At 46.1% G+C, this 27,075-nt stretch overlaps 1 protein-coding gene and 1 long non-coding RNA gene across 2 annotated transcripts; one reads left to right on the forward strand and one right to left on the reverse strand.

Annotated features, from left to right (window-relative positions):
• Positions 1-71: 71 nt before the first annotated feature.
• On the forward strand, positions 72-8,483 carry reep2 (receptor accessory protein 2). Its single transcript, XM_076164959.1, has 8 exons — positions 72-297; positions 2,778-2,850; positions 4,230-4,306; positions 4,555-4,675; positions 4,770-4,883; positions 5,200-5,380; positions 6,146-6,312; positions 6,756-8,483. Exons 1-8 carry the CDS (start codon positions 266-268, stop codon positions 6,822-6,824), a joined length of 834 nt encoding a protein of 277 aa, XP_076021074.1. The 5' UTR covers positions 72-265; the 3' UTR covers positions 6,825-8,483.
• LOC143011936 (uncharacterized) lies at positions 5,666-6,760 on the reverse strand. The gene is made up of 2 exons (XR_012964953.1): positions 6,388-6,760; positions 5,666-6,307 (listed from the first exon to the last, which is right to left on the reverse strand). It is a non-coding gene; the product is annotated as an uncharacterized LOC143011936 (long non-coding RNA).
• Positions 8,484-27,075: the final 18,592 nt, after the last annotated feature.

The following is a 27,075-nucleotide window of genomic DNA, read 5'->3' on the forward strand; positions in this document are numbered from 1 at the left end:
CGGCGGGTGGGCGGAGCCACGTGAGGCAGATGTGTTTTTGTACGCGGCCCCTTTAAGACGCTCGTGGACTTTTAGCCTGGACCCACTGATCGCTGCAGAGCCTCAGCTGCTGGCCTACCTGAGAGCAGCATCCTGCCTCCCGCTTTCACACCGCAGCAAACCGCCTCCTGGAGGGGAATGGGGGCCGCTTAAGTCCCTGCGCTTACCACGTCTATTTCCGAAAGGCCGGGGTGAAGAAGAGCTCACGCTCGGGCTACGAACCACGATGGTTTCGTGGATCATCTCACGGATAGTTGTGTGAGTATTCGCCTTTGACTGCATCTGTTGTGTTGCCAACATCCACAGCATCCTCGACTCCACCATCCATCAGCTGTCTCGACGCAGAGCAGAACCCAAACCGGTCCGCCTGCGCACACTAGCTCGTTCCGGTTCTGTTTCCATTCACATCCAAGCGGTACCAAGCCGGCAGCACCTCGGATAGAAAGCTAAATGTAGCGTTGCCGTGGTTTCCGCTGCTGTATCTAAATGTCTTACAATGATGCAGTGAATTCTGACATCCATGGCTCGCTAGCCGCCGTTAGCTATAGTTGGCTAACCAGTAAATAGCTACCTGCCAGAGATGTGCTGCTGGCCCTGACAGCTGCTGACATAATGATCAACTTTTGCCTTATTAACGGGCCAACCTCGCATTTTTTAATGTAAAATTAGAGTCAAACCAGGCAGTATTTGACATTTAAAACACTCCGAGCTTGACTGTGCTTCGTTACACGAGCATACCAGCTCCATATGGTAACGATAGGGAAATAGGTTGATGTAAAGGAAGGCTAAGCCCTGCATCCACCCATACACACACACACACCCATACAAACACATCCATCAGGCTGCTGCCAGGTCTGTGGTCAGAAAGAAACGTATATGTTAAATAACAGACTGACTTTATTGGCTCATTGTGCAGTTTGGGCCTTTGCCTCCACCTGTACACAAAGCCAGACAGTGTGATGATGATGATGACTCGACTAAAGCCAGCAGCCGTTATCATCATCCTGCTCCTTAATGCAGCCACTTCACCCCCCAAAGGTGTATTTGTTAGGAGTGGGTGGCTAATGTTAACCGACTGTCTGTCTGTCTGTGTCTGTCTGTCTGTCTGTGAGCAGGCTGTGGTGTAATTCTCACATTGAACCTGTGAGAGTGTCTCTCAAAAGCTCAGGTGCATGATTAACAGTCACATCTCACCAGTATTATGTAAGAAGTGTTAAATGTTGTGCAGTTGAGAACATTCCAGCTGGCTCTTACACTTCAGTGCACCTCAGGTATTCATGCGTCAGAGGGAGACGTGTGGTCTCATATGGATCATAAAGGGTCGAGGACATCCACCATGAAATCATCCTCATTTCTCCAATGTTTTTGACTTTTGACTTCATTTTGACTTCCACTTATCCTCGACTCTGGAGCGACTTCTATTTAACTAAGATTGTTCATGGGTCTGACACTTGCATAGGGTGCTTTCCATTTGATTTAAGTTTTAATTTCATTTGTATATGCATTAACAAATTGTAGTAGTGGCAGACAGGAATGGAACCATCCTAGTGCGTCACAGTTGTTGATGACGATGACATCATCCCGGCGTTGTTGACGTGTCATGAAGTGTTGAGTGTGTGTGTGTGTGTGTGTGTGTGTGTGTGTGTGTGTGTGTGTGTGTGTGTGTGTGTGTGTGTGTGTGTGTGTGTGTGTGTGTGTGTGTGTGTGTGTGTGTGTGTGTGTGTGTGTGTGTGTGTGTGTGTGTGTGTGTGTGTGTGTGTGTGTGTGTGTGTGTGTGTGAACAAGGTCGGTCCTCTATCAGGTGATGGAGCAGCATAACTCCCAAAGACACTCCTAGAAGCCCGATGAGCTCAGGGAGGCGCTGCTCACATGACTGCACAGCTCAGACACACACACACACACACACGGAGGCAGAAGCTCTATTGAGAAGCAGAGTGAAACAGAGGGGATCCGCTCAGGCTCTTCCCGACATCTGTCCCTTCAGCACACAGACAGGCTGGTGGTGTAACTAAAGTGTAGCCCTGCTCTCCCTCCGCTCAGCATTCCACATCCTGTCACATCAGCACTAACGACCAATGGCACAGGATGCGACCAAATCCACACTAAAAAACAACGCTCAGTGTCCCCGTCTGCACATGGGGACCCGTGTGTGTGTGTGTGTGTGTGTGTGTGTGTGTGTGTGTGTGTGTGTGTGTGTGTGTGTGTGTGTGTGTGTGTGTGTGTGTGTGTGTGTGTGTGTGTGTGTGTGTGTGTGTGTGTGTGTGTGTGTGTGTGTGTGTGTGTGTGTGTGTGTGTGTGTGTGTGTGTGTGTGTGTGTGTGTGTGTGTGTGTGTGTGTGTGTGTGTGTGTGTGTGTGTCTCTGTCTCTCTCCACCTTATCTAACTGCAGTTTTCCTAACTCCCATGATTTCCATTGTGTTCTTTTTTTTTTTTATCCTTCCCTGGCTGGTATGTGTTTGGACAAGCCACTGCCCCATCAGGTCCTCAATGTGCCAACTCAGTTCAGATTGAAACCTGTGTTGATGGATTTTTCAAACGTTCAACTACAAAGCTACCTGTGTTTACATAAGCTCAAGAGTTCATGTGTAACCTGCTTCCTAAGTGGAGAATAATCATGCAGCAACAAGTCTGTTAGGTGGCGGTGAACACAGACTGAGCCTCTGTCTCTCTCTCTCTCCCTCTCTCTGTCTGTCTGTCTCTCTCTCTCTCTGTGTCTCTCTCTGTCTCTGTCTTGTACAGCCTTGCCTTTGGGACGCTCTACCCAGCGTACTCCTCATACAAGGCTGTCAAAACGAAGAATGTGAAGGAATATGTGAGTATTAAATTCCATTGCTTTTTCATTCCCCTACTCCTTTTCTGGTATCTTCAGCTGTTGGGATGCTTTGATGAAGAGCACTGATGTTTAGGATCACGTGCTCGGCGGTTGAAAGTGTAGAGGTGAAGACGTTTCGGCGGAAATGCTTCTACAGTTCTGGTCAGCGTGGGAACTGGAGCACCCGGGTCTGTCTGTCACAGAGACAGACCCCAACCCCAACCCACCCACAGGCTGCTGTAGAAGGAAAACGTGACTAAGAACAAAACTCAAACACGCCCACATCATCGCCGCCGTCACCCGCCCCCAGCAAGGGGCCGTGTCGGCAGGTTTGCTTGGGGAAGCGCCGGCGAACAGATGTAAGAGCGGCTTTGTGAACATCAGACAAACGGTGCCTCAGTCCACCTCGTCTGTTAAGAGAAGGTTTGTGTAATTTAACATGAATGGCGTCTTTGTCCCCAGAGGGAATGAGACGTCTGCCAGGGACAGAAACGCTGCCTGCAGTTCCCACATTGAGCAGAACTGAAGAACGGCAAAGCGTCTTCATTACAGGACAGGACTGACTTTCTACGACTCTGCTTCTATTCTATCTGGATGACTCAGATGAAGCTTCACAGGCCGCTGGTCAGGATGATGTCAACTCTTTCATACATGAGCAATGAGCTGAGAGGCACAAAACAAAATCCAGGCTTGCATCTTTAAAAAAAAACAGAAAATAATGTGGCAGTGTTTTTCAGCAGGGCTCATCCAGTCTCGCCCAGTGGAAACAGGAAATGAAAACAGCTGATTCTCATTCTTTTCCTTAAGTCTTTTTTATTATTCTCATCATTAAATGTGGGGGACCTCCCTGGTTACCTCATCACTGCGATGGCGAGGAGAATGTGGGTCCAGGGGGAGGAGTAGTCAGTGCATGGAGCTAGGCAGAGGGCCAGTCCCCCCCCCCCCCCCCCCCGCCCCAGCACGTTACCATAGCAACCCTCTCAAGAGCAACTCGCGCAGACAATCACAGAAGGAGCGACTGAGGGGATTGGGAATAGGCAGAGTGCAGGACCCCATTTTTAAAGCTGTTTTCCTTTCTTTTGTTTAACTATGCGTTTCAAACACGTCCATGGCGTGCGGCATCAGTTCCTAAGATAAATGTGATCGGTCGTCATGTGTGTCCTGTGCAGCAGCATCCCGTGCGTCTCCTTTGTCTCTGGGAGATCAACCATGTGTGCTGATGTGTTCTGAAAGGCCTGAGATACATATGTTGCATATCTGGGTCGCCATGTGTTCTCGTTAGATTCCACGTGTCACAGCACACGAGCGCCCGGATGCTGCGTTCTGTCACGTGTTGTTTATGTGCTGTCCTAACCTTACCTCCGTGTGTGTGTGTGCAGGTGAAGTGGATGATGTACTGGATAGTGTTTGCGTTGTTCACCACAGCGGAGACGGTCACGGACCTCGTCCTATCGTGGTGAGTCAGGAGCTCCTCGGGGTCACGACCCTCCTGCCCGACAGAGTGCAGAGTGATTCTGTCACGACTTCAGCTTATATAACATCAACACACACACATTCACTCGTGCGTCTCACGGCGTTCTTGATATTTTTAGCAGAACGTCTTATTTCTGTGCCTTTCACCTCATTAAATATTGAAGGATGGGGCTCTGTGTGCTGCGTTAAGTTGAGCTGTGTTGTTGTGCTGTGCTGTGTTTGGCCACCCAGGTTTCCTTTCTACTTTGAGATAAAGATTGCCTTCGTCATCTGGCTCCTGTCTCCTTACACTAAGGGCTCCAGTGTCCTCTACCGCAAGTTTGTCCACCCCACCCTGTCCAACAAAGAGAAGGTTCGACCCCCGGCCCGCCCACTTTTGCCGCCATGTGTGCTCATCCTTCGCCCTGTAGTGTCTTTGATTCTTTGTCTCTGTCGTCTGTCGCCAGGAGATAGACGAGTACATCGCACAGGCCAAAGACAGGAGTTATGAGACCATGATGAGGTTTGGGAAGAGGGGTCTCAACCTGGCCGCTACTGCTGCCGTCACTGCAGCCAGCAAGGTGAGCCGCGGCCACGTCGCTGTTGTGGAGCTCGTGTGGGCACCAGGAGTTAAACTCGTCAGACTGAGAAGTGTCACATTTCGCCTCTAACTCTGCAAACAATACAGTCGGTACAATTCGATCACATGACTGACAAACGACTTGACAAGCCACCTAGAGGCAAAACACACAAACCGTAGTTAAAGCACTTCACACCCAGCGCCTGCTTCACTGTGGGCTATGCTGGACTGTTTTGAAAGGAGGTTCTGCTTAAAATGAGTATAAACACAGGATTATTATGTAACTCTTATTCCATCTGGTTTGCTGCCTTGCTCAGGGGCAGGGCGTGCTGTCGGACAAGCTGCGCAGCTTCAGCATGCAGGACCTGACTCTCATCAATACCGAGGACGATCTGGCTCTGCACGCCTCAGAGGGCCGCATGCGACGGGAGCACATGGACGACATGAGCTCGGGGTCCAGCACTCTGCCCAGGGCCAAGAGCGCCACCGCACGCCAGAGTAAGGCCACACAGCGCACACACTCTACGTCTACACACTCGGCCTCAGACACGGAAACTGTAGCCGCCCGGTAATCCGCCGGGGCTGAAGCTGAAGCAGCGGCCGGTGCGGTCGGTCGGCTGCCCGGGCCGTCGCTGCTGGGTGGCGTGTATCTGAGAGCATGTGATCTCAGTGGGAGGAGAAGCTCGGAGGGAGGAATCTTTGTCACTGCGCTGCTGGCCTGGCTGTGTGGGCCTGTGAGCGGAATACTGAGAGAGGGACAGAGTGAAACAACAAACTCACCAAGGGGCTCATTGGAGTTTATTAAGTTTAGTTTGAGTCTAACAGCAACCTGAGAGATTCAAGGAATAAAAACAAAATCCCAAGAATTTACAGAAGATGCAGTTTAAGTTTCAGATGGCATTTATATTGCCTATTTTTATTGATTAATCTGATTGCTGTAATGAGCGGCACACCGGTTGAAAAACACCCACAGGTACAGGAAGTAGAGCCCCACCAGTACACCACACATCTTCCGGCCATGTCTTTGTTGATGTTGTTGTCTCCCATGATTTGACATTGATCACGCCGTAGCACGAGATCATGATGTCATACAGCAGAGATGCGTTCAAGGCATCAGCTCCTTTTCTAGTGTAAAGCAAACGCAGCTGTCCACCTTAGATTCTGTGGTTATGTTGTGTTCTGCAGTTAGATATCTGGATGTCATTGCTTGTTGAGTTGTTGTTGTTGAGCGCTCATTTTATTTTTTTTTGTCAAAACCCACAGCTCGCTCTTTATCCGCCGCGTCTCATCCCGAGGAGACGTCGTCCCAGCACAGCTCCGACCAATCCGACGCGAGGACTGAACACTCGGACGAGGATGTGGGGGAGAAGGCTCCAAAGCGCAGCGCCGCCGCTAAGACGACCAAGAAACCTGCTGCTGTGAAGACTGAGGTACGAAAACGTGTAGGATGAGAGTAAAGGTACATGGAGAGCAGGAGACGGAGCGTAGAGGAGAAGGTTCCTCACCAGCACCAATAGATGGAAGTAGTGGAGAGCGATGACAGCATGTTTGTATGTAACTGCGTCTAGGATGAGGGGAATAATATTCAACCAAAGACACTGAACGTCTCCCATTTGTAACCAAATTTATGCGTCGTCATTCGCCGAGGCCGCAATCGCAGGTAATAATGAGTCGCCCGCTGCGTCGAGCCTTGTGGGGTTGGTGTTGGACTCGTGCAGATCCGTCTCGGCTCGGGACGCTTTGGTGGGACGGAGAGGCAGAGACGCGTTGTTGTTCGGAGGCAGCGGCTTCCGGTTTCCTTTTGATTTGACGCGTTTTGCTTTTCTCCTCCTTTCCCTTTTATCTCCTCCTCCTCCTCCTCCTCCTCTGGAAGACCGTGACCAAGACGGTGAAGAAGCAGGCTAAGAAGAAGACCCCAACTAACGTGGAGACGCCACCATGAAGCCCGTCGCCTCGCCGTTCTCAGTGGCCTACATTCTCTCTCACTCTCTCACTCTCTCACTCTCTCTCACTCTCTCACTCTCTCTCTCACTCTCTCCACCCATAACCAGTAGGCCGCTCCGCTGTTTACAGAGCAAAGTTCAGGTTTAGTTTCTCGCAGTGTTGTGGCCAGGCTAATGTTATCAATAGTTCTTTTTATTGATTTTACGGTGTCTTTACGGCGTGTGTGTGTGCGTGCGTGCGTGTGTGCGTGCGTGCGTGTGCGTGCGCTCATCTCACACTTGCAGTTCGAGGACATTATAAGACTTCATTAGTTTCCTTTACTCTTACTTACTTCTTCAAGGTCCCTGTCGCAGAGGAGAGGAAGGTTTGCTCCTCTTCAGGCTTCCTGTCAAATGGGAATTCTCAAAACCTGTCCCATGTTCACTTTTCCAAGAGCTGTAGTTCAACATTCTCAGGGCCCGGCACCATCAGCAGTAACATCACACATCTGTGGAGTCTTTTGGCTGGTTGTAACTTCCTGTTCAGGTTCAGTGTATGATTGAGATTCTCCTCTTACGATCCCAGTCACTAAGAAAGAAACAATTCCCTCCGTGCACACAGGCCACAGGGCTGCATCTTCACCTTGACTTGTCAAAAATAAAAAGCCCCGGAGAGCACATCGATCTCCGCAGAATGGACGCCAGAACAGTGACGGTCGTCTTTAACCGTTTTCAAACAGCAGCAGCAGAAGTCAACGCTGCCAAATTGACATATTCTCACAGTTCAGCTCGGCTCATAGCACTTATCAATCATCAACCGTAATCCTAGATCATACTTGCAGTGGTCTGGTTTTACGGCACCGTTTCACGCCGGCTGTGACCTTTTTCACGAGGGCGTTCCACAGCTTGTGCATCGCTGCCACTCGTAGTCGGTAGCTTCCTCTCACACACTCTGTACATTGTGTATACCTCAAAAGTGATCCTGGCTCGACTACGTTCAGGTCTCACTTATGGCCACCCTCCTCAATAACTACCGTTACCTTGGTTACCGTACACTAGTGGAGTGGTTGGTGTAGTGTCAGCTTAGCAATCCTTTACCCGCACATTTTTTTCAGATGGTTTCCTGTCACCCAGCTCGTCTGGTCATGTCATGGCGTGAATGAGTAGGATGATGAGTTTGCGTAGCCTGGCCTCTTAAAGGTAATCTAAGGAAATGTTGCTTCTTTTTGAATGTCCAAAGCTCTTATAAACAAAAGAAAAATAAAGCAAAGCAATGTGGTGGAAGTTTCACCTAAACTCTGGCATTGGGGCTTGGAGCAGACAAATATTTGCTCAAACCCATGCTGTTGTTTCCCAGACTGGGCTGTGGGTGTTGCTTAACAGGCTGGACTTGAGTTCCTGGTTCGTCTCTTTTGGTTGCCTCAAGCGTGACGCTGCTTCAGCCCGCGCTGCTGCTCTCTGCAGTGTAACACTAGTTTGAACCAGTAGGGGGAGACATAACCCACCGCATCTGTCCGCTGAGCTTCTGAAAAATGTAAATAATAACTGACTGTACAAAAGAGCTTGCTTGCCTTATTCACTCAAGGTTTAAATCTGTTTTATTTAATTTTTTAATCCGCGAAGGTTTTATTTTGCTCCCGAGTTTTGACAAATCATCTGCTGTGAAATATGGAAGGAAGCTCGACTTCCATCAGTAAGGACTTCTGCTGTTTGTATTTTGTTTCTCAATTTTGTTGCTGAAACACTCAAAATGTGTTATGACGGCTTTTATTTCCTGCTTTGTTCTCTACTCAGACTTTTTTTTAAATGTAATGTTTGCACTGACTGGGGGAAGAAAGGATGGCACATAATGAAATGACACCATGGAACCCCTCTGCATTTTTTATCTTGATGTTAATCTTATTTTTTTGATATTTATTGTCGATTATTGTTTAAAATCAGTATTACTGTATACAGGGGTGTGAGCATATTTAACACAAGAATATTGTTTGTGGCCATTCTCAAATCTCCACCATCATAAAGGAAAACAAATGTGTGTACAGGATAATGGGATCTTAACATTGTCATGTATCGGTAACAAAAACTAATAAAGGAAGTGGGAAAAAAACTATTGGACTCTTTGTTTTACTGCTGCCACACTTCGGGTTATATGATACAGTTCATGTAAGATACAGCAGTGTCTGAGTGAAGAACACTAAGCGGAATAAATCTAAGTGCCTCTGGTCGTGGTGGAGTGTTGAAAATCTGAAAAATGAGCTAGCTGCAATTCTTGTTTTAGCCAACAGAGGTCCCCATACACAACGATCCAGGAAGTGAGAGGAGAAAATCACTTTGTAGGGTTATTGTTATGAAGCCACGCCTCCTTTTGGCTGTTTGGATTTCTACTCAGACTGCTCTCAATGCTCAGACTACTTTTATTGTTTGATTTTTAAACTGAAGAAAACCTGTTCTGTCCTCAGGCGCAATGATGTAACATGGTTACATATCGGTAACAAATACGACTAATGGAGGTAACGTTAAACCTTAAAATGCTATTTTGCTTCTCTTCTGATAACACACCACTGTTCATATGCAACAGTTTGAGTAAACACCTTAACAACACAAAACAAACAGTCTGGATGTAGCTTACACATTTATTAATTGATTATACAACCAAAATGCATACAGTACTTGAGAATTAAAAGTGTTTTTAATTTTAAATTATATATATGCGTGTGTTTGCATATATTATATATATTTTATTTTACAGTACCAATACCAAAAAAAGAAGGGAAATCTGATGGGCCAGCCAAAAAAGAAGGGAAACCACACAGACCAGCCCACAAAGGGCCGTAGGATCTGGTGTCTCCCCTTTACCAAGTCAAAATACCAAACCTCACCTTAACAGAAATAAAGCCACGACTACTGGACCCATCAGCAAACCAGCTTTAGTTTTTTGGAAAAACAAATGCCATTCATGCGTAAACACCACTAATGCAGTATGCTAAAGGATTGCTATAGGATGTTACAATCACATCATATATTGATATTAATACTGATTATTATATTATAATTAAAGAACCAAAATGACATCATCCAGTTGAGTCCAAACACTAACCCTTCTAAGGGTTAATGGAACCCTTAGCTTTTTTATCTCATGTATGACGTATGTAACCACAGCCCTATTACAGGTTGGTGTTAGGTCACGTCGAATGAATTGCTTCATTGCACAATGATTAAGAAATTCTATACCAGCAGGAATCAACTCAAGAGGAAGTTCTCTTTTAATATTCTCCATATGCTGTTTTCTGGTCCTTTTGCACGTTGTCACTTCCCTTACTCGATCACATACTTTCTCGAAATTTTGATCTTCGTGGCAGTTCTTACTTTGCCGATTTAATTGGAAGCCTTTTTTGCTGCATATGGCTGTGAGATGGGGCTTTAAAAGAGTGTTCTCAATATCAGAGTAGGTAAACCCTTTTAAACAATTATTTCCACATAGGCCCCAATATTTTTTGAATTGGACCTCAGTTGAAATTCCATATTGGCCCCATTCGTGGACTTGATGCAAAATCAACATCATGCAGGGAACAATTTCTGGGCGCTCTCTCTTTAAACATGGACTATTAACTGTGTAAATGTAAACAGCTCTTACTTGTTCTCTATTAGAATTCACATATTCATTTATTTTTTTCAATATAATTTCCTCACTGTGAAGTTTTTGACATGAGGTATTTCCTTTTACTGGCATTACTTTTGCAAAACTCTTCCAAGTGTTATCTCTCAGAAACACATGCGCAAACGCGTATTGTTCTTCATTTGACTGTTTTTCATCATCAGCGACTTTTAACAAGTGCGGCAACGCCCGAACTATAATATGTTTTTGCTGTTCGGGTGTGCTGCATTGGAAACGGTGGTGAAAATTATTTATGCGAGTTATATCAGGAACTATTTTGACAAATCCTTCCTTTTTGTCCGAACTTGACATAAGATACCAACGACGGTATTTCGAGTGCGGCCTGGTCTTCGTTGACCGTTGTTCACCGGTGAGTTCGCCTGCAGCGGTGAGTTCGCCTGCAGCAGTGAGTTCGCCTGCAGCGGTGAGTTCGCCTGCAGCAGTGAGTTTGACGGCAGCGGTGAGTTTGACGGCAGCGGTGAGTTCGCCGGCAGCGGTGAGTTTGACGGCAGCGGTGAGTTCGCCGGCAGCGGTGAGTTTGACGGCAGCGGTGAGTTCGCCGGCAGCGGTGAGTTTGACGGCAGCGGTGAGTTCGCCTGCAGCGGTGAGTTTGACGGCAGCGGTGAGTTCGCCTGAAGCGGTTAGTTCGCCTGCAGCGGTGAGTTTGACGGCAGCGGTGAGTTCGCCTGCAGCGGTGAGTTCGCCTGAAGCGGTGAGTTTGACGGCAGCGGTGAGTTTGACGGCAGCGGTGAGTTTGACGGCAGCGGTGAGTTTGACGGCAGCGGTGAGTTCGCCTGCAGCGGTGAGTTCGCCTGCAGCGGTGAGTTCGCCGGCAGCGGTGAGTTTGACGGCAGCGGTGAGTTCGCCGGCAGCGGTGAGTTTGACGGCAGCGGTGAGTTTGACGGCAGCGGTGAGTTCGCCTGCAGCGGTGAGTTCGCCTGCAGCGGTGAGTTCGCCGGCAGCGGTGAGTTTGACGGCAGCGGTGAGTTCGCCTGCAGCGGTGAGTTTGACGGCAGCGGTGAGTTTGACGGCAGCGGTGAGTTCGCCTGCAGCGGTGAGTTTGACGGCAGCGGTGAGTTCGCCTGAAGCGGTGAGTTCGCCTGCAGCGGTGAGTTTGACGGCAGCGGTGAGTTCGCCTGCAGCGGTGAGTTCGCCTGCAGCGGTGAGTTCGCCTGAAGCGGTGAGTTTGACGGCAGCGGTGAGTTTGACGGCAGCGGTGAGTTTGACGGCAGCGGTGAGTTCGCCGGCAGCGGTGAGTTTGACGGCAGCGGTGAGTTCGCCGGCAGCGGTGAGTTTGACGGCAGCGGTGAGTTCGCCGGCAGCGGTGAGTTTGACGGCAGCGGTGAGTTCGCCTGCAGCGGTGAGTTTGACGGCAGCGGTGAGTTCGCCTGCAGCGGTGAGTTTGACGGCAGCGGTGAGTTTGACGGCAGCGGTGAGTTCGCCTGCAGCGGTGAGTTCGCCTGCAGCGGTGAGTTCGCCTGCAGCGGTGAGTTCGCCTGAAGCGGTGAGTTTGACGGCAGCGGTGAGTTTGACGGCAGCGGTGAGTTTGACGGCAGCGGTGAGTTCGCCTGCAGCGGTGAGTTCGCCTGCAGCGGTGAGTTCGCCTGCAGCGGTGAGTTCGCCTGAAGCGGTGAGTTTGACGGCAGCGGTGAGTTTGACGGCAGCGGTGAGTTTGACGGCAGCGGTGAGTTTGACGGCAGCGGTGAGTTCGCCTGCAGCGGTGAGTTTGACGGCAGCGGTGAGTTCGCCGGCAGCGGTGAGTTTGACGGCAGCGGTGAGTTCGCCTGCAGCGGTGAGTTCGCCGGCAGCGGTGAGTTTGACGGCAGCGGTGAGTTCGCCGGCAGCGGTGAGTTTGACGGCAGCGGTGAGTTTGACGGCAGCGGTGAGTTTGACGGCAGCGGTGAGTTCGCCGGCAGCGGTGAGTTTGACGGCAGCGGTGAGTTCGCCTGCAGCGGTGAGTTTGACGGCAGCGGTGAGTGAGCCTGAAGCGGTGAGTTCGCCTGCAGCGGTGAGTTTGACGGCAGCGGTGAGTTCGCCTGCAGCGGTGAGTTCGCCTGCAGCGGTGAGTTCGCCTGAAGCGGTGAGTTTGACGGCAGCGGTGAGTTTGACGGCAGCGGTGAGTTTGACGGCAGCGGTGAGTTCGCCGGCAGCGGTGAGTTTGACGGCAGCGGTGAGTTCGCCGGCAGCGGTGAGTTTGACGGCAGCGGTGAGTTCGCCGGCAGCGGTGAGTTTGACGGCAGCGGTGAGTTCGCCTGCAGCGGTGAGTTTGACGGCAGCGGTGAGTTTGACGGCAGCGGTGAGTTCGCCTGCAGCGGTGAGTTTGACGGCAGCGGTGAGTTTGACGGCAGCGGTGAGTTCGCCTGCAGCGGTGAGTTCGCCTGCAGCGGTGAGTTCGCCTGAAGCGGTGAGTTTGACGGCAGCGGTGAGTTCGCCGGCAGCGGTGAGTTTGACGGCAGCGGTGAGTTCGCCTGCAGCGGTGAGTTTGACGGCAGCGGTGAGTTTGACGGCAGCGGTGAGTTTGACGGCAGCGGTGAGTGAGCCTGAAGCGGTGAGTTCGCCTGAAGCGGTGAGTTTGACGGCAGCGGTGAGTTTGACGGCAGCGGTGAGTTTGACGGCAGCGGTGAGTTCGCCTGAAGCGGTGAGTTTGACGGCAGCGGTGAGTTTGACGGCAGCGGTGAGTTTGACGGCAGCGGTGAGTTTGACGGCAGCGGTGAGTTTGACGGCAGCGGTGAGTTTGACGGCAGCGGTGAGTTCGCCGGCAGCGGTGAGTTCGCCGGCAGCGGTGAGTTTGACGGCAGCGGTGAGTTCGCCTGCAGCGGTGAGTTTGACGGCAGCGGTGAGTTTGACGGCAGCGGTGAGTGAGCCTGAAGCGGTGAGTTTGACGGCAGCGGTGAGTTCGCCTGAAGCGGTGAGTTTGACGGCAGCGGTGAGTTTGACGGCAGCGGTGAGTTTGACGGCAGCGGTGAGTTTGACGGCAGCGGTGAGTTTGACGGCAGCGGTGAGTTCGCCTGAAGCGGTGAGTTTGACGGCAGCGGTGAGTTTGACGGCAGCGGTGAGTTTGACGGCAGCGGTGAGTTTGACGGCAGCGGTGAGTTTGACGGCAGCGGTGAGTGAGCCTGAAGCGGTGAGTTCGCCTGCAGCGGTGAGTTCGCCTGCAGCCGTGAGTGAGCCTAAAGCGGTGAGTTTGACGGCAGCGGTGAGTGAGCCTGAAGCGGTGAGTTTGACGGCAGCGGTGAGTGAGCCTGAAGCGGTGAGTTCGCCTGCAGCCCCCTGGTGGCGCCACTGGCTGCAGCTGGCTTCAAAGGCCATTATTTCCTCCAGAGATCTTTGTTGCTATCCAATCAAATTACAAAGCCCAATATCACATACAATGTCTTAAAGGGTTACAGAGCTGAAAAAAAGCTGACCCGTGGCCCCCAGATTTAAGGGGATGTTGACAATCTGATACCTTAATATCTGATCTCATCAGGCCCGATTTAGTAATGGACAGTTGGGTGTGAGATTAAAGATGGTTTTAAAGTACTCGTAGTCATTTTGCTCTTGAAAGTTGTATTGTTTTTTTCAACCACGCCTATCATATAATTATTTAAAAAAAAATCTCACAGACGTAGTTACAGGACATGAAATAAACCTTTACAAAATAAAAGTAATACTCACAGTCATCTGTTGTTAGAGGATGTGATGGGCAAATCTTGATCCGAGCCTGATAAACTGCATCACAACTTTCCTTTGGCCAATCATTTTGGGATAATCTGTAGTTCCCCTCCCAGTTTAATTGCGTATGTAGAAAGGACTAGAATGTGGGAGGTTGTATGTGGACGGGGACTTTGGACGGGGACTTTAAAACAACGTCACCTGTACAGGGTGTGGTAAGCCGTACACCAGCATATTGTGCATGCTTTGATTTCAGACCGACACTTATCTTCACAAAACAAGGCCCGGAAATGTTTTTAAAGACATTTATTAATAGAAAAAAGCAGATCTCAATTCCAGTTATTGTGGCTTAATTATGACTGATTTCTCAAAGGAAACTATGCCTTGGTGTCATCAATCAGTATATGTTGACTCAGTTACTGCACCATTGATGGAAAGGTTATCAGTGACTGAGTTGGAAAATTGTCCCGACAATATAAATAAAGCTTAAAGGTCCTCGTAGTTTTTTGTGTTACACTGGGGCTGCATGGGATGGTTGAGTTTCCTTCGAAAGGTTAATCCATTCGGACGGAATTCTTAGTGGCACCACTGAGCTGCAGTTTGGTTCACCTGTGATTTTTAAACCTTGTCACCTGTACAGGGTGTGGTAAGCCGCACCTCAACATGTCGTGCGAAGAGCAGCAGCATTGATTTCAGGGAAATCACGTGATGATGTCACTTAAATGCCATCTTGGTGCCTTGGTGTTGATCAGTCCAGTTATATAAATAGCTTGTGTGACACTGTGCTACTTACTCAGCTATCTGAAACCATTCTGAGACACCCGAAGGACACTTTGATCCAGATAAAATGCATACTGTACCTCAGATCCAGTTATTATGGTCTAATGACGACTGATATGTTCTCAAAGTAAATTTTGCTTAAAAAAACAACTTCAGAAAACACTCAATATGACAACTCAAGTGGTGTGAGACAGATTTGGCTGCAAGTCATGTCAATGTATGACGTACATCATACAAACTTGTTTGTAGGATTGTTGCCATGCTTGCATGAATAGTTTATTGAATGGATGTGCAGTGTACAAGACAGGATAGAGGGTGTGGACAACCTTGGAACAGAGTCAATGCTGTCAGCAATGCTGTCAGTCCTCATTCTGTTATTGGTTGGCATTTCATCAAAGAGCAGCGCATTTTCAAGGAAATCACGTGATGATGATGCCACTTCACTGCCAGCTTGTTGTCTTGGTATTCATCAGTCCAGTACTAAGAGCTTGTTACACTGGGGCTGTTTCAGATCGTTGAGTTTCTCTGCAAAAGAAAATCCATTCACTTACTTAACAGCATTCTTCTGTGATAAGTGGACAAAGAACAAAATAACAACAAAGATCAAATCAGAAAGAAATCAAGAAAGGAGATGAAGAAAACACCGACATAATAGTAAAATGAAAAAAGGAGGTGAAGAAAAAGAACGGGAGAATAGAAAAACTAGAAAACTAAGAAGAAGAACGATATAATGAGAAAACAAGAACAAAGAGTTAAAGAAAAAGAATAAAAGAATGAGAAAACAAAAATTCAGAAGAAGTGACAAAAGTTGTTCAACTTTAAACACACTGCTGCACGACTGGCGAAATGTGAAGCGGCACGAACAAGAGCAATAAACAAAAGCAAAAAAACAAAAAGACTGATAAAAGATCAAAACGGTAAACAACTCATTCACGTTGATTTTGATGTAGGGCTCTTTTCTATTGAATAAGACAGACTTAAATGGGATTAAATTTTTCAGATGGAAAATACTTAATATTTCAGAAATTGTGAAAGGTATCAACACCAAAGGTCATAGCAATAATGTCCTGAATATTCTGAAGAGGTTGATGTTCGAATGGTGTCTACAGACACAACATTGCTGGGAGCAATCAATGACACAGCAAGCGTGGACAATGGAGGCTTAACAGAGAGTAGCATGGGTCGTAGGAAACCTTACCTGAACAAAAAAAGGAGCATATAACTGAAGGATGAAGTGGCAGAGTGGTGGAAGTTTCACCTAAACTCTGGCATTGGGGCTTTGAGCAGACAAATATTTGCTCAAACCCATGCTGTTGTTTCCCAGACTGGGCTGTGGGTGTTGCTAAACAGGCTGGACTTGAGTTCCTGGTTCGTCTCTTTTGGTTGCTTCAAGCGTGACGCTGCTTCAGCCCGCGCTGCTGCTCTCTGCAGTGTAACACTAGTTTGAACCAGTAGGGGGAGACATAACCCACTGAGCTTCTGAAAAATGTAAATAATAACTGACTGTACAAAAGAGCTTGCTTGCCTTATTCACTCAAGGTTTAAATCTGTTTTATTTAATTTTTTAATCCGCGAAGGTTTTATTTTGCTCCCGAGTTTTGACAAATCATCTGCTGTGAAATATGGACGGAAGCTCGACTTCCATCAGTAAGGACTTCTGCTGTTTGTATTTTGTTTCTCAATTTTGTTGCTGAAACACTCAAAATGTGTTATGACAGCTTTTATTTCCTGCTTTGTTCTCTACTCAGACTTTTTTTTAAATGTAATGTTTGCACTGACTAGGGGAAGAAAGGATGGCACATAATGAAATGACACCATGGAACCCCTCTGCATTTTTTATCTTGATGTTAATCTTATTTTTTTGATATTTATTGTCGATTATTGTTTAAAATCAGTATTATTGTATACAGGGGTGTGAGCATATTAAACACAAGAATATTGTTTGTGGCCATTCTCAAATCTCCACCATCATAAAGGAAAACAAATGTGTGTACAGGATAATGGGATCTTAACATTGTCATGTATCGGTAACAAAAACTAATAAAGGAAGTGGGAAAAAAACTATTTGACTCTTTGTTTTACTGCTGCCACACTTCGGGTTATATGATACAGTTCATGTAAGATACAGCAGTGTCTGAGTGAAGAACACTAAGCGGAATAATCTAAGTGCCTCTGGTCGTGGTGGTGGTGGAGTGTTGAAAATCTGAAAAATGAGCTCACTGCAATTCTTGTTTTAGCCAACAGAGGTCCCCATACACAACGATCCAGGAAGTGAGAGGAGAAAATCACTTTGTAGGATTATTGTTATGAAGCCACGCCTCCTTTTGGCTGTTTGGATTTCTACTCAGACTGCTCTCAATGCTCAGACTACTTTTATTGTTTGATTTTTAAACTGGAGAAAAGCTGTTGCTATATTATTAAATGATATTATTTTATTGAGAGATGTCCAATATTTAACGATTTTACGACTTCAGGTGCAATGATGTAACATGGTTACAAATCAGTAACAAATATGACTAATGGAGGACGTTAAAATGCTATTTTGCTTCTCTTCTGATAACACACCACTGTTCATATGCAACAGTTGGAGTAAACACCTTAACAACACAAAACAAACAGTCTGGATGTAGCTTACACATTTATTAGTTAATTATACAATCAAAATGCATATAGAGAATTAAGTGTTTTTAATTTTAAATCTTATATATGTGTGTTTGCATATATTATATATATTTTATTTTACCAAAACAAGAAGGGAAAGCTGATGGGCCAGCCAAAAAAGAAGGGAAACCACACAGTCCAGCCCACAAAGGGTGTCTTCCCTTTACCCTGTCAAAATACCAAACCTCACCCTAACAGAAATAAGGCCACGAAAATTGGACTACTGGACCCATCAGCAAACCAGCAGGTGCCAAGTCAACTTTATCAGAAGACTTACTCTTTCTCTTCCTCTCGCTCTCTCTCTTTTGTTTTTTGGAAAAACAAATGCTATTCATGCGTAAACACCACTAATGCAGTACGCTATAGGATCTTATAGGATGCTATAGGATTGCTATAGGATGTTACAATCAATCAAAATTATACATGTATTTATAAATATATTGATATAAATATTGGTCCACGACCAATCCCAGCTGTCAACGGGCTTGTAATATTCTTCATATGCTCTGTTCTGGTCATCTTGATCCGAGCATGATAAACTTGAACTCACCGCTGCTCTAACAACAGTTGACTGTGAGTGAGTGCGTCCCCTGGTGGCGGCGAATTATAAAAGATGACAAAAGGAGAGAAATTAATATATTCACCCATGACCAATCCCAGCTGTCAAAGGGCGGATTTAAAAAAATTGGAAAAAAAAGTTAAATTGTGAAAAAAATTAAAGAACCAAAATGACATCATCCCCTATGAGTTGAGTGAGTTGTCCAAGCACTAACGCATCTTAAGGTTAACGGAACGCTTGGAAGTGACTCTATCTGACCCATGAAGTATGTAACTACTGCCCTATTAAAGTCTAATGTTAGTGCAGGTCGAATGAAGCGCTTCATTACACACTCATCAAGAATGGCTATAGCAATAGGGATGGAGTCAAGTGGAAGTTGCCTTTTAATATTGTCCATATGCTGTGTTCTGGTCCTTTTGAGCCTGCCCGTCTTACCCATAAGTAGAGAATGTACTTCCTCAAATTTTTGGCATCTATCCGGGTTCTTGACTTTCTGATTTAATTGGAGGCCTTCGTTGCTGCATATTGAGAGATAGTAGTTTAAAAGACTTTTCTCAATATCAGAATTGGTAAACCGTTCAAAAAAATTATTGCCACATAGGCCCCAATATTTTTGGAACTCAACGGTCGTTTTGATCCCATATTGGTCCCATTCGTAGGCCAGATTCAAAATTAGCATCATGCATGGAACAATTTCTGAGCTGTTGCTCTTTAAACATGGACTATTAACTGTGTAAATGTAAACAGCTCTTATTTGGTCTCTATTAGGATTCACAAATTCAACAAGTTTTTCCAATAGAATTTCCTCACAGTGACGTCTTGGATGAAGAGGGGTTCCTCTTTCTGGCGTTACTTTATCAAAAGGCATCCACGTGTTATCTCTCAGATGTACAAGAGCAAACGCATGTTGTTTGTCATTTGACTCAGGTACATCTGCTTGTGTGCGAAAGTGCGGCAACACCCGAAGTAAAATATTTGATCGCTGTTGGTGGATTTCTTCAGAAGTGGCAGATTCGGGTGTGCTGAGTTTGAAACGTTGGTGAATTTCAATAATGGGAGTAATATCAGGAGCGATTATAAGAAATTTGAAGTCCTTTTTGTCCGAGTTTGACATTGCTATGTCATCTTTGGTATTTCGAAATATTTCATCATTACGCACGTCATGCACATTCACAAGTTTTAGTCTGTACAATAAGTTTAGTAATTTAGATATTGTAATGCTCCCATTTAGTTCATCCAATTGCTTAATCTGGTTTGAGCTACAGCCAGTGGAGTTTACAGAAATTATTCTTTCGGGGGGCAGGGGGGGCGCACTGAACTTCTGGGGGCGGGCTGCTGTCGACGATCTTCGTTGACCGTTGTTCACCGGTGAGTGCGCGCCGGCAGCGGTGTGTGAGCCGGCAGCGGTGAATTCGCCGGCAGCGGCCATTATTTCCTCCAGCTTTGTTCCTATCCCAGAACAAGAAAACAGAGAAAGTTTGTGTTTGTAATCAAACTACAAACATTACCTCACAGGTGTAGTCATTTCAGGCGACCTCTAGAATCGGATTCAAGTCAAGTCAAGTCAATGTTATTTGTAAAGCCCAATATCACATACAATGTCTTAAAGGGCCACAGAGCTGAAAAAAAGCTGACCCGTGGCCCCCAGATTTAAGGGGATGTTGACAATCTGATACCTTAATATCTGAACTCATCAGGCCCGATTTAGTAATGGACAGTTGGGTGTGAGATTAAAGATGGTTTTAAAGTACTCGTAGTCATTTTGCTCTTGAAAGTTGTATTGTTTTTTTCAACCACGCCTATCATATAATTATTTAAAAAAAATTCTCACAGACGTAGTTACAGGACATGAAATAAACCTTTACAAAATAAAAGTAATACTCACAGTCATCTGTTGTTAGAGGATGTGATGGGCAAATCTTGATCACAACTTTCCTTTGGCCAATCATTTTGGGATAATCTGTAGTTCCCCTCCCAGTTTAATTGCGTATGTAGAAAGGACTAGAATGTGGGAGGTTGTATGTGGACGGGGACTTTGGACGGGGACTTTAAAACAACGTCACCTGTACAGGGTGTGGTAAGCCGTACACCAGCATATTGTGCATGCTTTGATTTCAGACCGACACTTATCTTCACAAAACAAGGCCCGGAAATGTTTTTAAAGACATTTATTAATAGAAAAAAGCAGATCTAAATTCCAGTTATTGTGGCTTAATTATGACTGATTTCTCAAAGGAAACTATGCCTTGGTGTCATCAATCAGTATATGTTGACACAGTTACTGCACCATTGATGAAAAGGTTATCAGTGACTGAGTTGGAAAATTGTCCCGACAATATAAATAAAGCTTAAAGGTCCTCGTAGTTTTTTGTGTTACACTGGGGCTGCATGGGATGGTTGAGTTTCCTTCGAAAGGTTAATCCATTCGGACGGAATTCTTAGTGGCACCACTGAGCTGCAGTTTGGTTCACCTGTGATTTTTAAACCTTGTCACCTGTACAGGGTGTGGTAAGCTGTACCTCAACACGTCGTGCGAAGAGCAGCAGCATTGATTTCGGGAAATCACGTGATGATGTCACTTAAATGCCATCTTGTTGCCTTGGTGTTGATCATCCCAGTTATATAAATAGCTTGTGTTACACTGTGCTACTTACTCAGCTATCTGAAACCATTCTGAGACACCCGAAGGACACTTTGATCCAGATAAAATGCATACTGTACCTCAGATCCAGTTATTATGGTCTAATGACGACTGATATGTTCTCAAAGTAAATTTTGCTTCAACATTGACAACTTCAGAAAACACTCAATATGACAACCCAAGTGGTGTGAGACAGATTTGGCTGCAAGTCATGTCAATGTATGACGTACATCATACAAACTTGTTTGTAGGATTGTTGCCATGCTTGCATGAATAGTTTATTGAATGGATGTGCAGTGTACAAGACAGGATAGAGGGTTTGGACAACCTTGGAACAGAGTCAATGCTGTCAGCAATGCTGTCAGTCCGCATTCTGTTATTGGTTGGCATTTCATGGAAGAGCAGCGCATTTTCAAGGAAATCACGTGATGATGATGCCACTTCACTGCCAGCTTGTTGTCTTGGTATTCATCAGTCCAGTACTAAAAGAGTTTGTTACACTGGGGCTGTTTCAGATCGTTGAGTTTCTCTGCAAAAGAAAATCCATTCACTTACTAAACAGCATTCTTATGTGATAAGTGGACAAAGAACAAAATAACAACAAAGATCAAATCAGAAAGAAATCAAGAAAGAAATCAAGAAAGAAATCAAGAAAGAAATCAAGAAAGAAGGTGAAGAAAGGAACGACATAATAGTAAAATGTAAAAAAGGAGGTGAAGAAAAAGAACGAGAGAATAGAAAAACTAGAAAACTAAGAAGAAAAACAAGAACGATAGAATAGAAAAACAAAAAACAAGAAAAAAAAGTGAGGAAAAAGAATGATATATTGAGAAAACAAGAACAAAGAGTTAAAGAAAAATAAAAGAATGAGAAAACAAAAATTGAGAAGAAGTGACAAAAGTTGTTCAACTTTAAACACACTGCTGCACGACTCTGGCGAAATGTGAAGCAACACGAACAAGAGCAATAAACAAAAGCAAAAAAACAAAAAGACAGTAATAATTTTTCAGATGGAAAATTCTTAATATTTCAGAAATTGTGAAAGGTATCAACACCAAAGGTCATAGCAATAATGTCCTGAATATTCTGAAGAGGTTGATGTTCGAATGGTGTGTACAGACACAACATTGCTGGGAGCAATCAATGACACAGCAAGCGTGGACAATGGAGGCTTAACAGAGAGTAGCATGGGTCGTAGGAAACCTTACCTGAACAAAAAAGGAGCATATAACTGAAGGATGAAGTGGCAGAGAAAATAAAACAAACACCACGGTTAGATTTCTATGGAACTCACACATGAGGGGGACCAGTCTGAAATGATGATGAGATGAAAAAGATGAAAGCTCTACGTAGTCTTACCATGTTTGCTTCAACACATTGACATAAATCTGTTGTTTCCATCCGTGAACACAGTGACGGATCTCCAGCACTACACTTTATGTTTTGTGCCACATTCATGTCTTAATTCTTCACTCCTGGACCTCTGACACTGTGTATGTAAGTAACCCTACAGTGACTATGTTGTTTAGCCTGACAATACTCAAAGGTCAAAAGTCACTAAGCCTGTGGTTTCCTATGTATTCCCAGTCCTGCCTTAGAGGGAGTAACTATTCTTTTGTGTATACTGCCACCCAATGGCCCTTTCTTTATCCTACAGTGGTTGATTTACATTTTGATATTTATTCTCAGACCCTGTTTAGACCTTTTAGACTAAAAGTATTAGTGTTGTTTTTTTCTTTCTCTCATTTTTAGGGACCTTGGTCTGCACTCGATACTGAAGTACACACAATTGTTTTGAACCAGCTGAAAGGAAATTAAACATCTTTTTGTCTCTTTTTTCTCTTTATCCCTGCCATCTACTTGACTTCTGTAAATCAGGTGCACATCTGGTCTCAGTTGTGTGTTTATTAATTGCAAGGTTAAAAACGGCACTCTGTGAAAGTTAGTAAGAACACTTGTTGCCAAATTATGAACGCCTTGCGCAACTGCCTATTCATGTGATTATCTAATCAACCAAGCTTATGGCAGCAGCATCACGGTGCGCATGATCGAGCTGGTCGAGAGCTTCGGCCGATATTCACATCAAACATCATAGTGGGGGAAAATGCAATATCAGTAACTCTCACTGTGGCTTCTCTGCTCATCTTCCTGGATCCTCAACCAGAATGGTGAGATTTTTTCCCCCTGCAACATCCAAGATGATGTTGGTATCAACGGCATGAATCCATGGCTGCTGGTGGTGCTGTAATCACTTGGGACTGTTCTCTTGGTACACACTGGACCCCTTATGTGCATGCACATCTCTTCATGGCCACGCCACAAAGCACAAGCCGCTCAGTCTGCGTCAACGGCCTTGTTGTAGTATTGTGTCTTGACCACTTGGTGGCGCTGTCTGTCCAGCAAAGAAAGAGGACAGCAGACAGGATGATGAGCACAGTCTGCATGTGGTAACCTATAACCTAGACGTACCTTGAGCTGTAGAGGGCACCCATGCTCTTTAATGTACACCTGTTTTGTGTGTGCGTGTGTGTAGTTTGAACATACGTTTGTAGGAAACAAGTTTGATATGTTCTTGAGTAGCCTTTCATCAGGCAACACGCATTCATTTTGCACACACAACCTTACGCATTGTTCATTTTGCAGATACATTTCTGCCTTTTTATGTGTCGGTGTTTAGGATGATGTCTGAACGCAAACACGGCCGTGCACGTTGGCCTGTCGGAGGCTCTCCTGGCCGCATCTCCACTGAGGTGTAAGGAAGCTGCCGTTGCTGCTGCACCCGGCCTGTGAGATGTACAGTCTGTGACAGCTTATGTAACACGTCAGCTGAGTGGGTTCACGTGTGCTTCGGGACATACAATATCAGTGTGTAAGCAGGTTAAAGGTGTTGGCAGGGGCAAGGAGTTGGGTCGAGTGTGTCGGTACCTATCTGGGACGCACACAAACCTTTGTTTAGGCGTGTGTATGTGTTGTTTGTAAAGTGTTATGACATGGATTAGCATGTCAGAGCTCCCCGGTACACAATCCCAGAATAAGAAACTTTTTCCATCCTAACTATGAGGAGCAGAGAGCAGCAAAAGTGGAGTACCCGCCAATCAACTCCAGACCTACCAACCTAGAGCCTTGCTCAAGGGCATTGGCAGGAGTAGGAGAGAACATGCAGGAGCACTGTTGACTTTTCTCTGTCATTGTTTGTTTCCTTCTCTTGCGTTCTCACGTGTTTGCTGTTCCATAACTTCCTCTCTTTGTGTTGTCTAGTGCGGCACTCTGCTTACTTTTTAGGCTTCACATTCTACAGAGGTTAATGCCCGTCACGCTTTTGTTGCTTCACTTTTCAGCTGTTATTCCTTTACAGACAGAGCGATTGTGTTGTTAAAGTGCGTCTCTGACAATGTGGCCAACCACCCTCTGAACTAGACACGATCCTCACTCCCTGTGCCTTTGCAGCGTCTTGTTTCCTCCCTGCGTCTTATTTCCTCTCATCTCTTTTATCTATTTCTATCGCTCCTCTTTTTCTGTTCTCCAGCGCAGCGATAGAAAGGATTTCAGGTATCCATAGCAACATGTTTGCTCGCGCTGTGGTGCGCGCATCTGTGCGTGCGTGCGTGCACGCGTGATCTACTTGTGTAGCCTCTTGTCCGAGACACAATGTGGTAATTACCAGAGCTTACCTCGGCGCCAATTAACCGTCGCCATAGTAATTGGAGGGGTCAAGTGAGCAGGATGATTGGCTCACCTTCCTGCCTCATCTACCACCCTCTCCTCTCCCATCCCTCGCTCCTTTTCTCCTCCGCTGACAACTTCTCCACTACACTTTCACCCTTGTAGCCTTCTTCCCTTCGATTCTCTTCATTCTCCTCTTCTTCGTCCCTCTTTCCCTCTCTCATATTTTCATTCCTTCAGCCTTCAGCCTGATGCCGTGCGGGCTAACTGTCACTCTTGCTCTGCTTGTGTCTCTCCCAAGTTGTATTGCATGGAAGCACTACGAATTTCACATCTTTGGCTCACTTCCCTCATCCGCTCCACCTGATTGGGCAGACTGACAGCTGGCCAGCAACCAGGGGTGGAGCTTTTGACCTTCACAGCCTCCAGGAGTCCACAGCAGCATGGTAATGAACGTACGTGGACTCCATCACAGGAACCTGTAATATTTGGTGCCTCTCCTCAGCCATAAATGTAAATATTTCAACTTTTTAAAGTCTCTAATTTAGTGTCCAAAATATCTCTATGTGGTATTTCTGGCTGAAAACCAAGAGATTCAGTGGCGTTGCAGATTCTTTGGGTTACCTGATAAATGAATGTCCTCAGGTTGAACAGTGGCTCAGTCCCTCACGTCTCACACTGCACCTTTCTGTTTGTTTTGTGTCTTTCCTCTATTTTTCTCCTCTGTTGTCTACTATTATATTCTTTGACTCAAAAAATCTATTTAAAAGGAAAAACTCTTGCCTATCCTGACCCCACCCATACACACTTTAAAGGTTACGCACACTACACACGTCTTTCCTCCTTCTCAGCACAGATGGCAAGGTTGGAGTGTGCGCGCCGCTTTCTATGCATCTCCCACTTTTTCCATCCCATTTTCCTCTATCGCTCCTATTTAAGTCTTCAACTTTTCATCATCCCTCTTCTTCTGCGGGGCTCATGAAAAGAAATCCATCTGCCCTTTAGTGGAAGGGGTGAAAAAGAATAGTCCAGCATCTGAAAACAGACAGAAGATATGGATGAAAGACTAAGAGAGACAAAAGTGGGATTGTAGAGGTTAAAGTGTTCAGTCTGAGAGAGGACGGAGGTGTGGAATTGTGAAATTCTCGCCAAGTGAATGAGTGTGATTGGTCGACATCATCTGTGGATAAAGAGAGGAGGAAGGCAGCGGTTGACAGAGGACTGAATTAGACAATTGAGTGGAGTGTGAGCGAGAGAGGGAGAGAGAGCTAGAGAGAGAGAGTGAGAGAGAGAGAGAGAGAGAGAGAGAGAGAGAGAGAGAGAGACCTGTCTATCGCCCCCTCAGCCCAGTGACAGCAGAGAGGAGAGCCTAAAGTTTGGAGATGAAGATACAGACGGATGGAGGGAGCAATGAGGTGAACGTGGGTTTGACAGTGAGTTTGCTGCTTGAGGACACCTGGTGAACTTTCAACACACAAACACACAAACACACTTGACCTCAGAGGACACTTATCTCCTGCCACTCATTCCATGTCAAAATCTTGAAGTAAGCCATTAGCTTTTATGGGAATGAGTTGATGGGTTGATGGTCTCACACACACACACACACGTTTCGTGCAGCACGTCCACCGGTGCTCTCCATGGTTCTGAATCTAAGGTTCAGCAGCCCAGAGGAGGCGAGGGGAGCAGACTGGCCTCCCTCTCTACTCTCCGTATGGAGACGCTCCATCCAGCTCAGGAGCACCAGAGGCGAGGGAGCGGGGGGGCGGTGGTGTGTGTGTGTGTGTGTGTATGTATCTATATTTAACTGCTCTCCTCATTGTTTATTGATGAGGCGGTGTTTAGTCAGACCTGGGGTGCTGTTTAATGTATGATGACAACGTGGCTCTCCAGGGACCTTTCCCATACTCCTCGTCCTGCGTTTTACATAACCGACACAGATTTGGGAGGGGGGGAGGGGTCGGGGGGGAGGGTTTGGCAGGTCATGGGCACGGGTGGAGGGGCGGGTAATGTAAAGTGTGTTTGGGTTGCGTGTTGGGCATGTGTGTGTGCTTGCAAGTGGGTATCCTCTCCCGTGCTGCCGCGCGGCGCACACAGGGGGAGGTTTAACAAGAGGCCACGCTGAGGTTTCCATTTCCTCTTTGTGCTGTAAGCGATCTGGAAAATGCAGTTGAGAATGTGTGTGTAATCTTTCCATCTATGAAACCACGGATTCAATAACAAAACTATACTACCTCGTGTTTTGTACGACCACAGCACAATCAGATTCTTTGCATTTGAAAATGAGTTTGATCAGATACGTGAACATTTGTGATAGCGTGTGTGTGTTGATATTACATTAATCAACACACACACACACAGGAGATAATGGGAGAAGCAAGGTGGGAGGGAAGAACGGATGGAGGAGAGAGTGGTAGTAAGGACACAGAGGTGGCAGATGGCTACAGAGGACAGAAGTGAGTGTTACAGCTCCACTATACCATAAATAAATAAAAGATTATGTAACAGAGCGGAAATTAATTAACATTCATACAATCTTCACTTTAATAAAGCTGAAGGCAAATCAAGTTGGGAGATGTGTGAATCCATGAAGCCTCAAACATTCTTACTTACAACTGCTGTATTAATCTAAACTCACACTGCTGTAAGTCGTCAATA

Source organism: Genypterus blacodes, unplaced genomic scaffold (genome assembly GCF_046128005.1).
Source record: "Genypterus blacodes isolate CSIRO-AG114 ecotype Tasmania unplaced genomic scaffold, CSIRO-AGI_Gbla_v1 ptg000139l_1, whole genome shotgun sequence".
Lineage (NCBI taxonomy): Eukaryota > Metazoa > Chordata > Actinopteri > Ophidiiformes > Ophidiidae > Genypterus > Genypterus blacodes.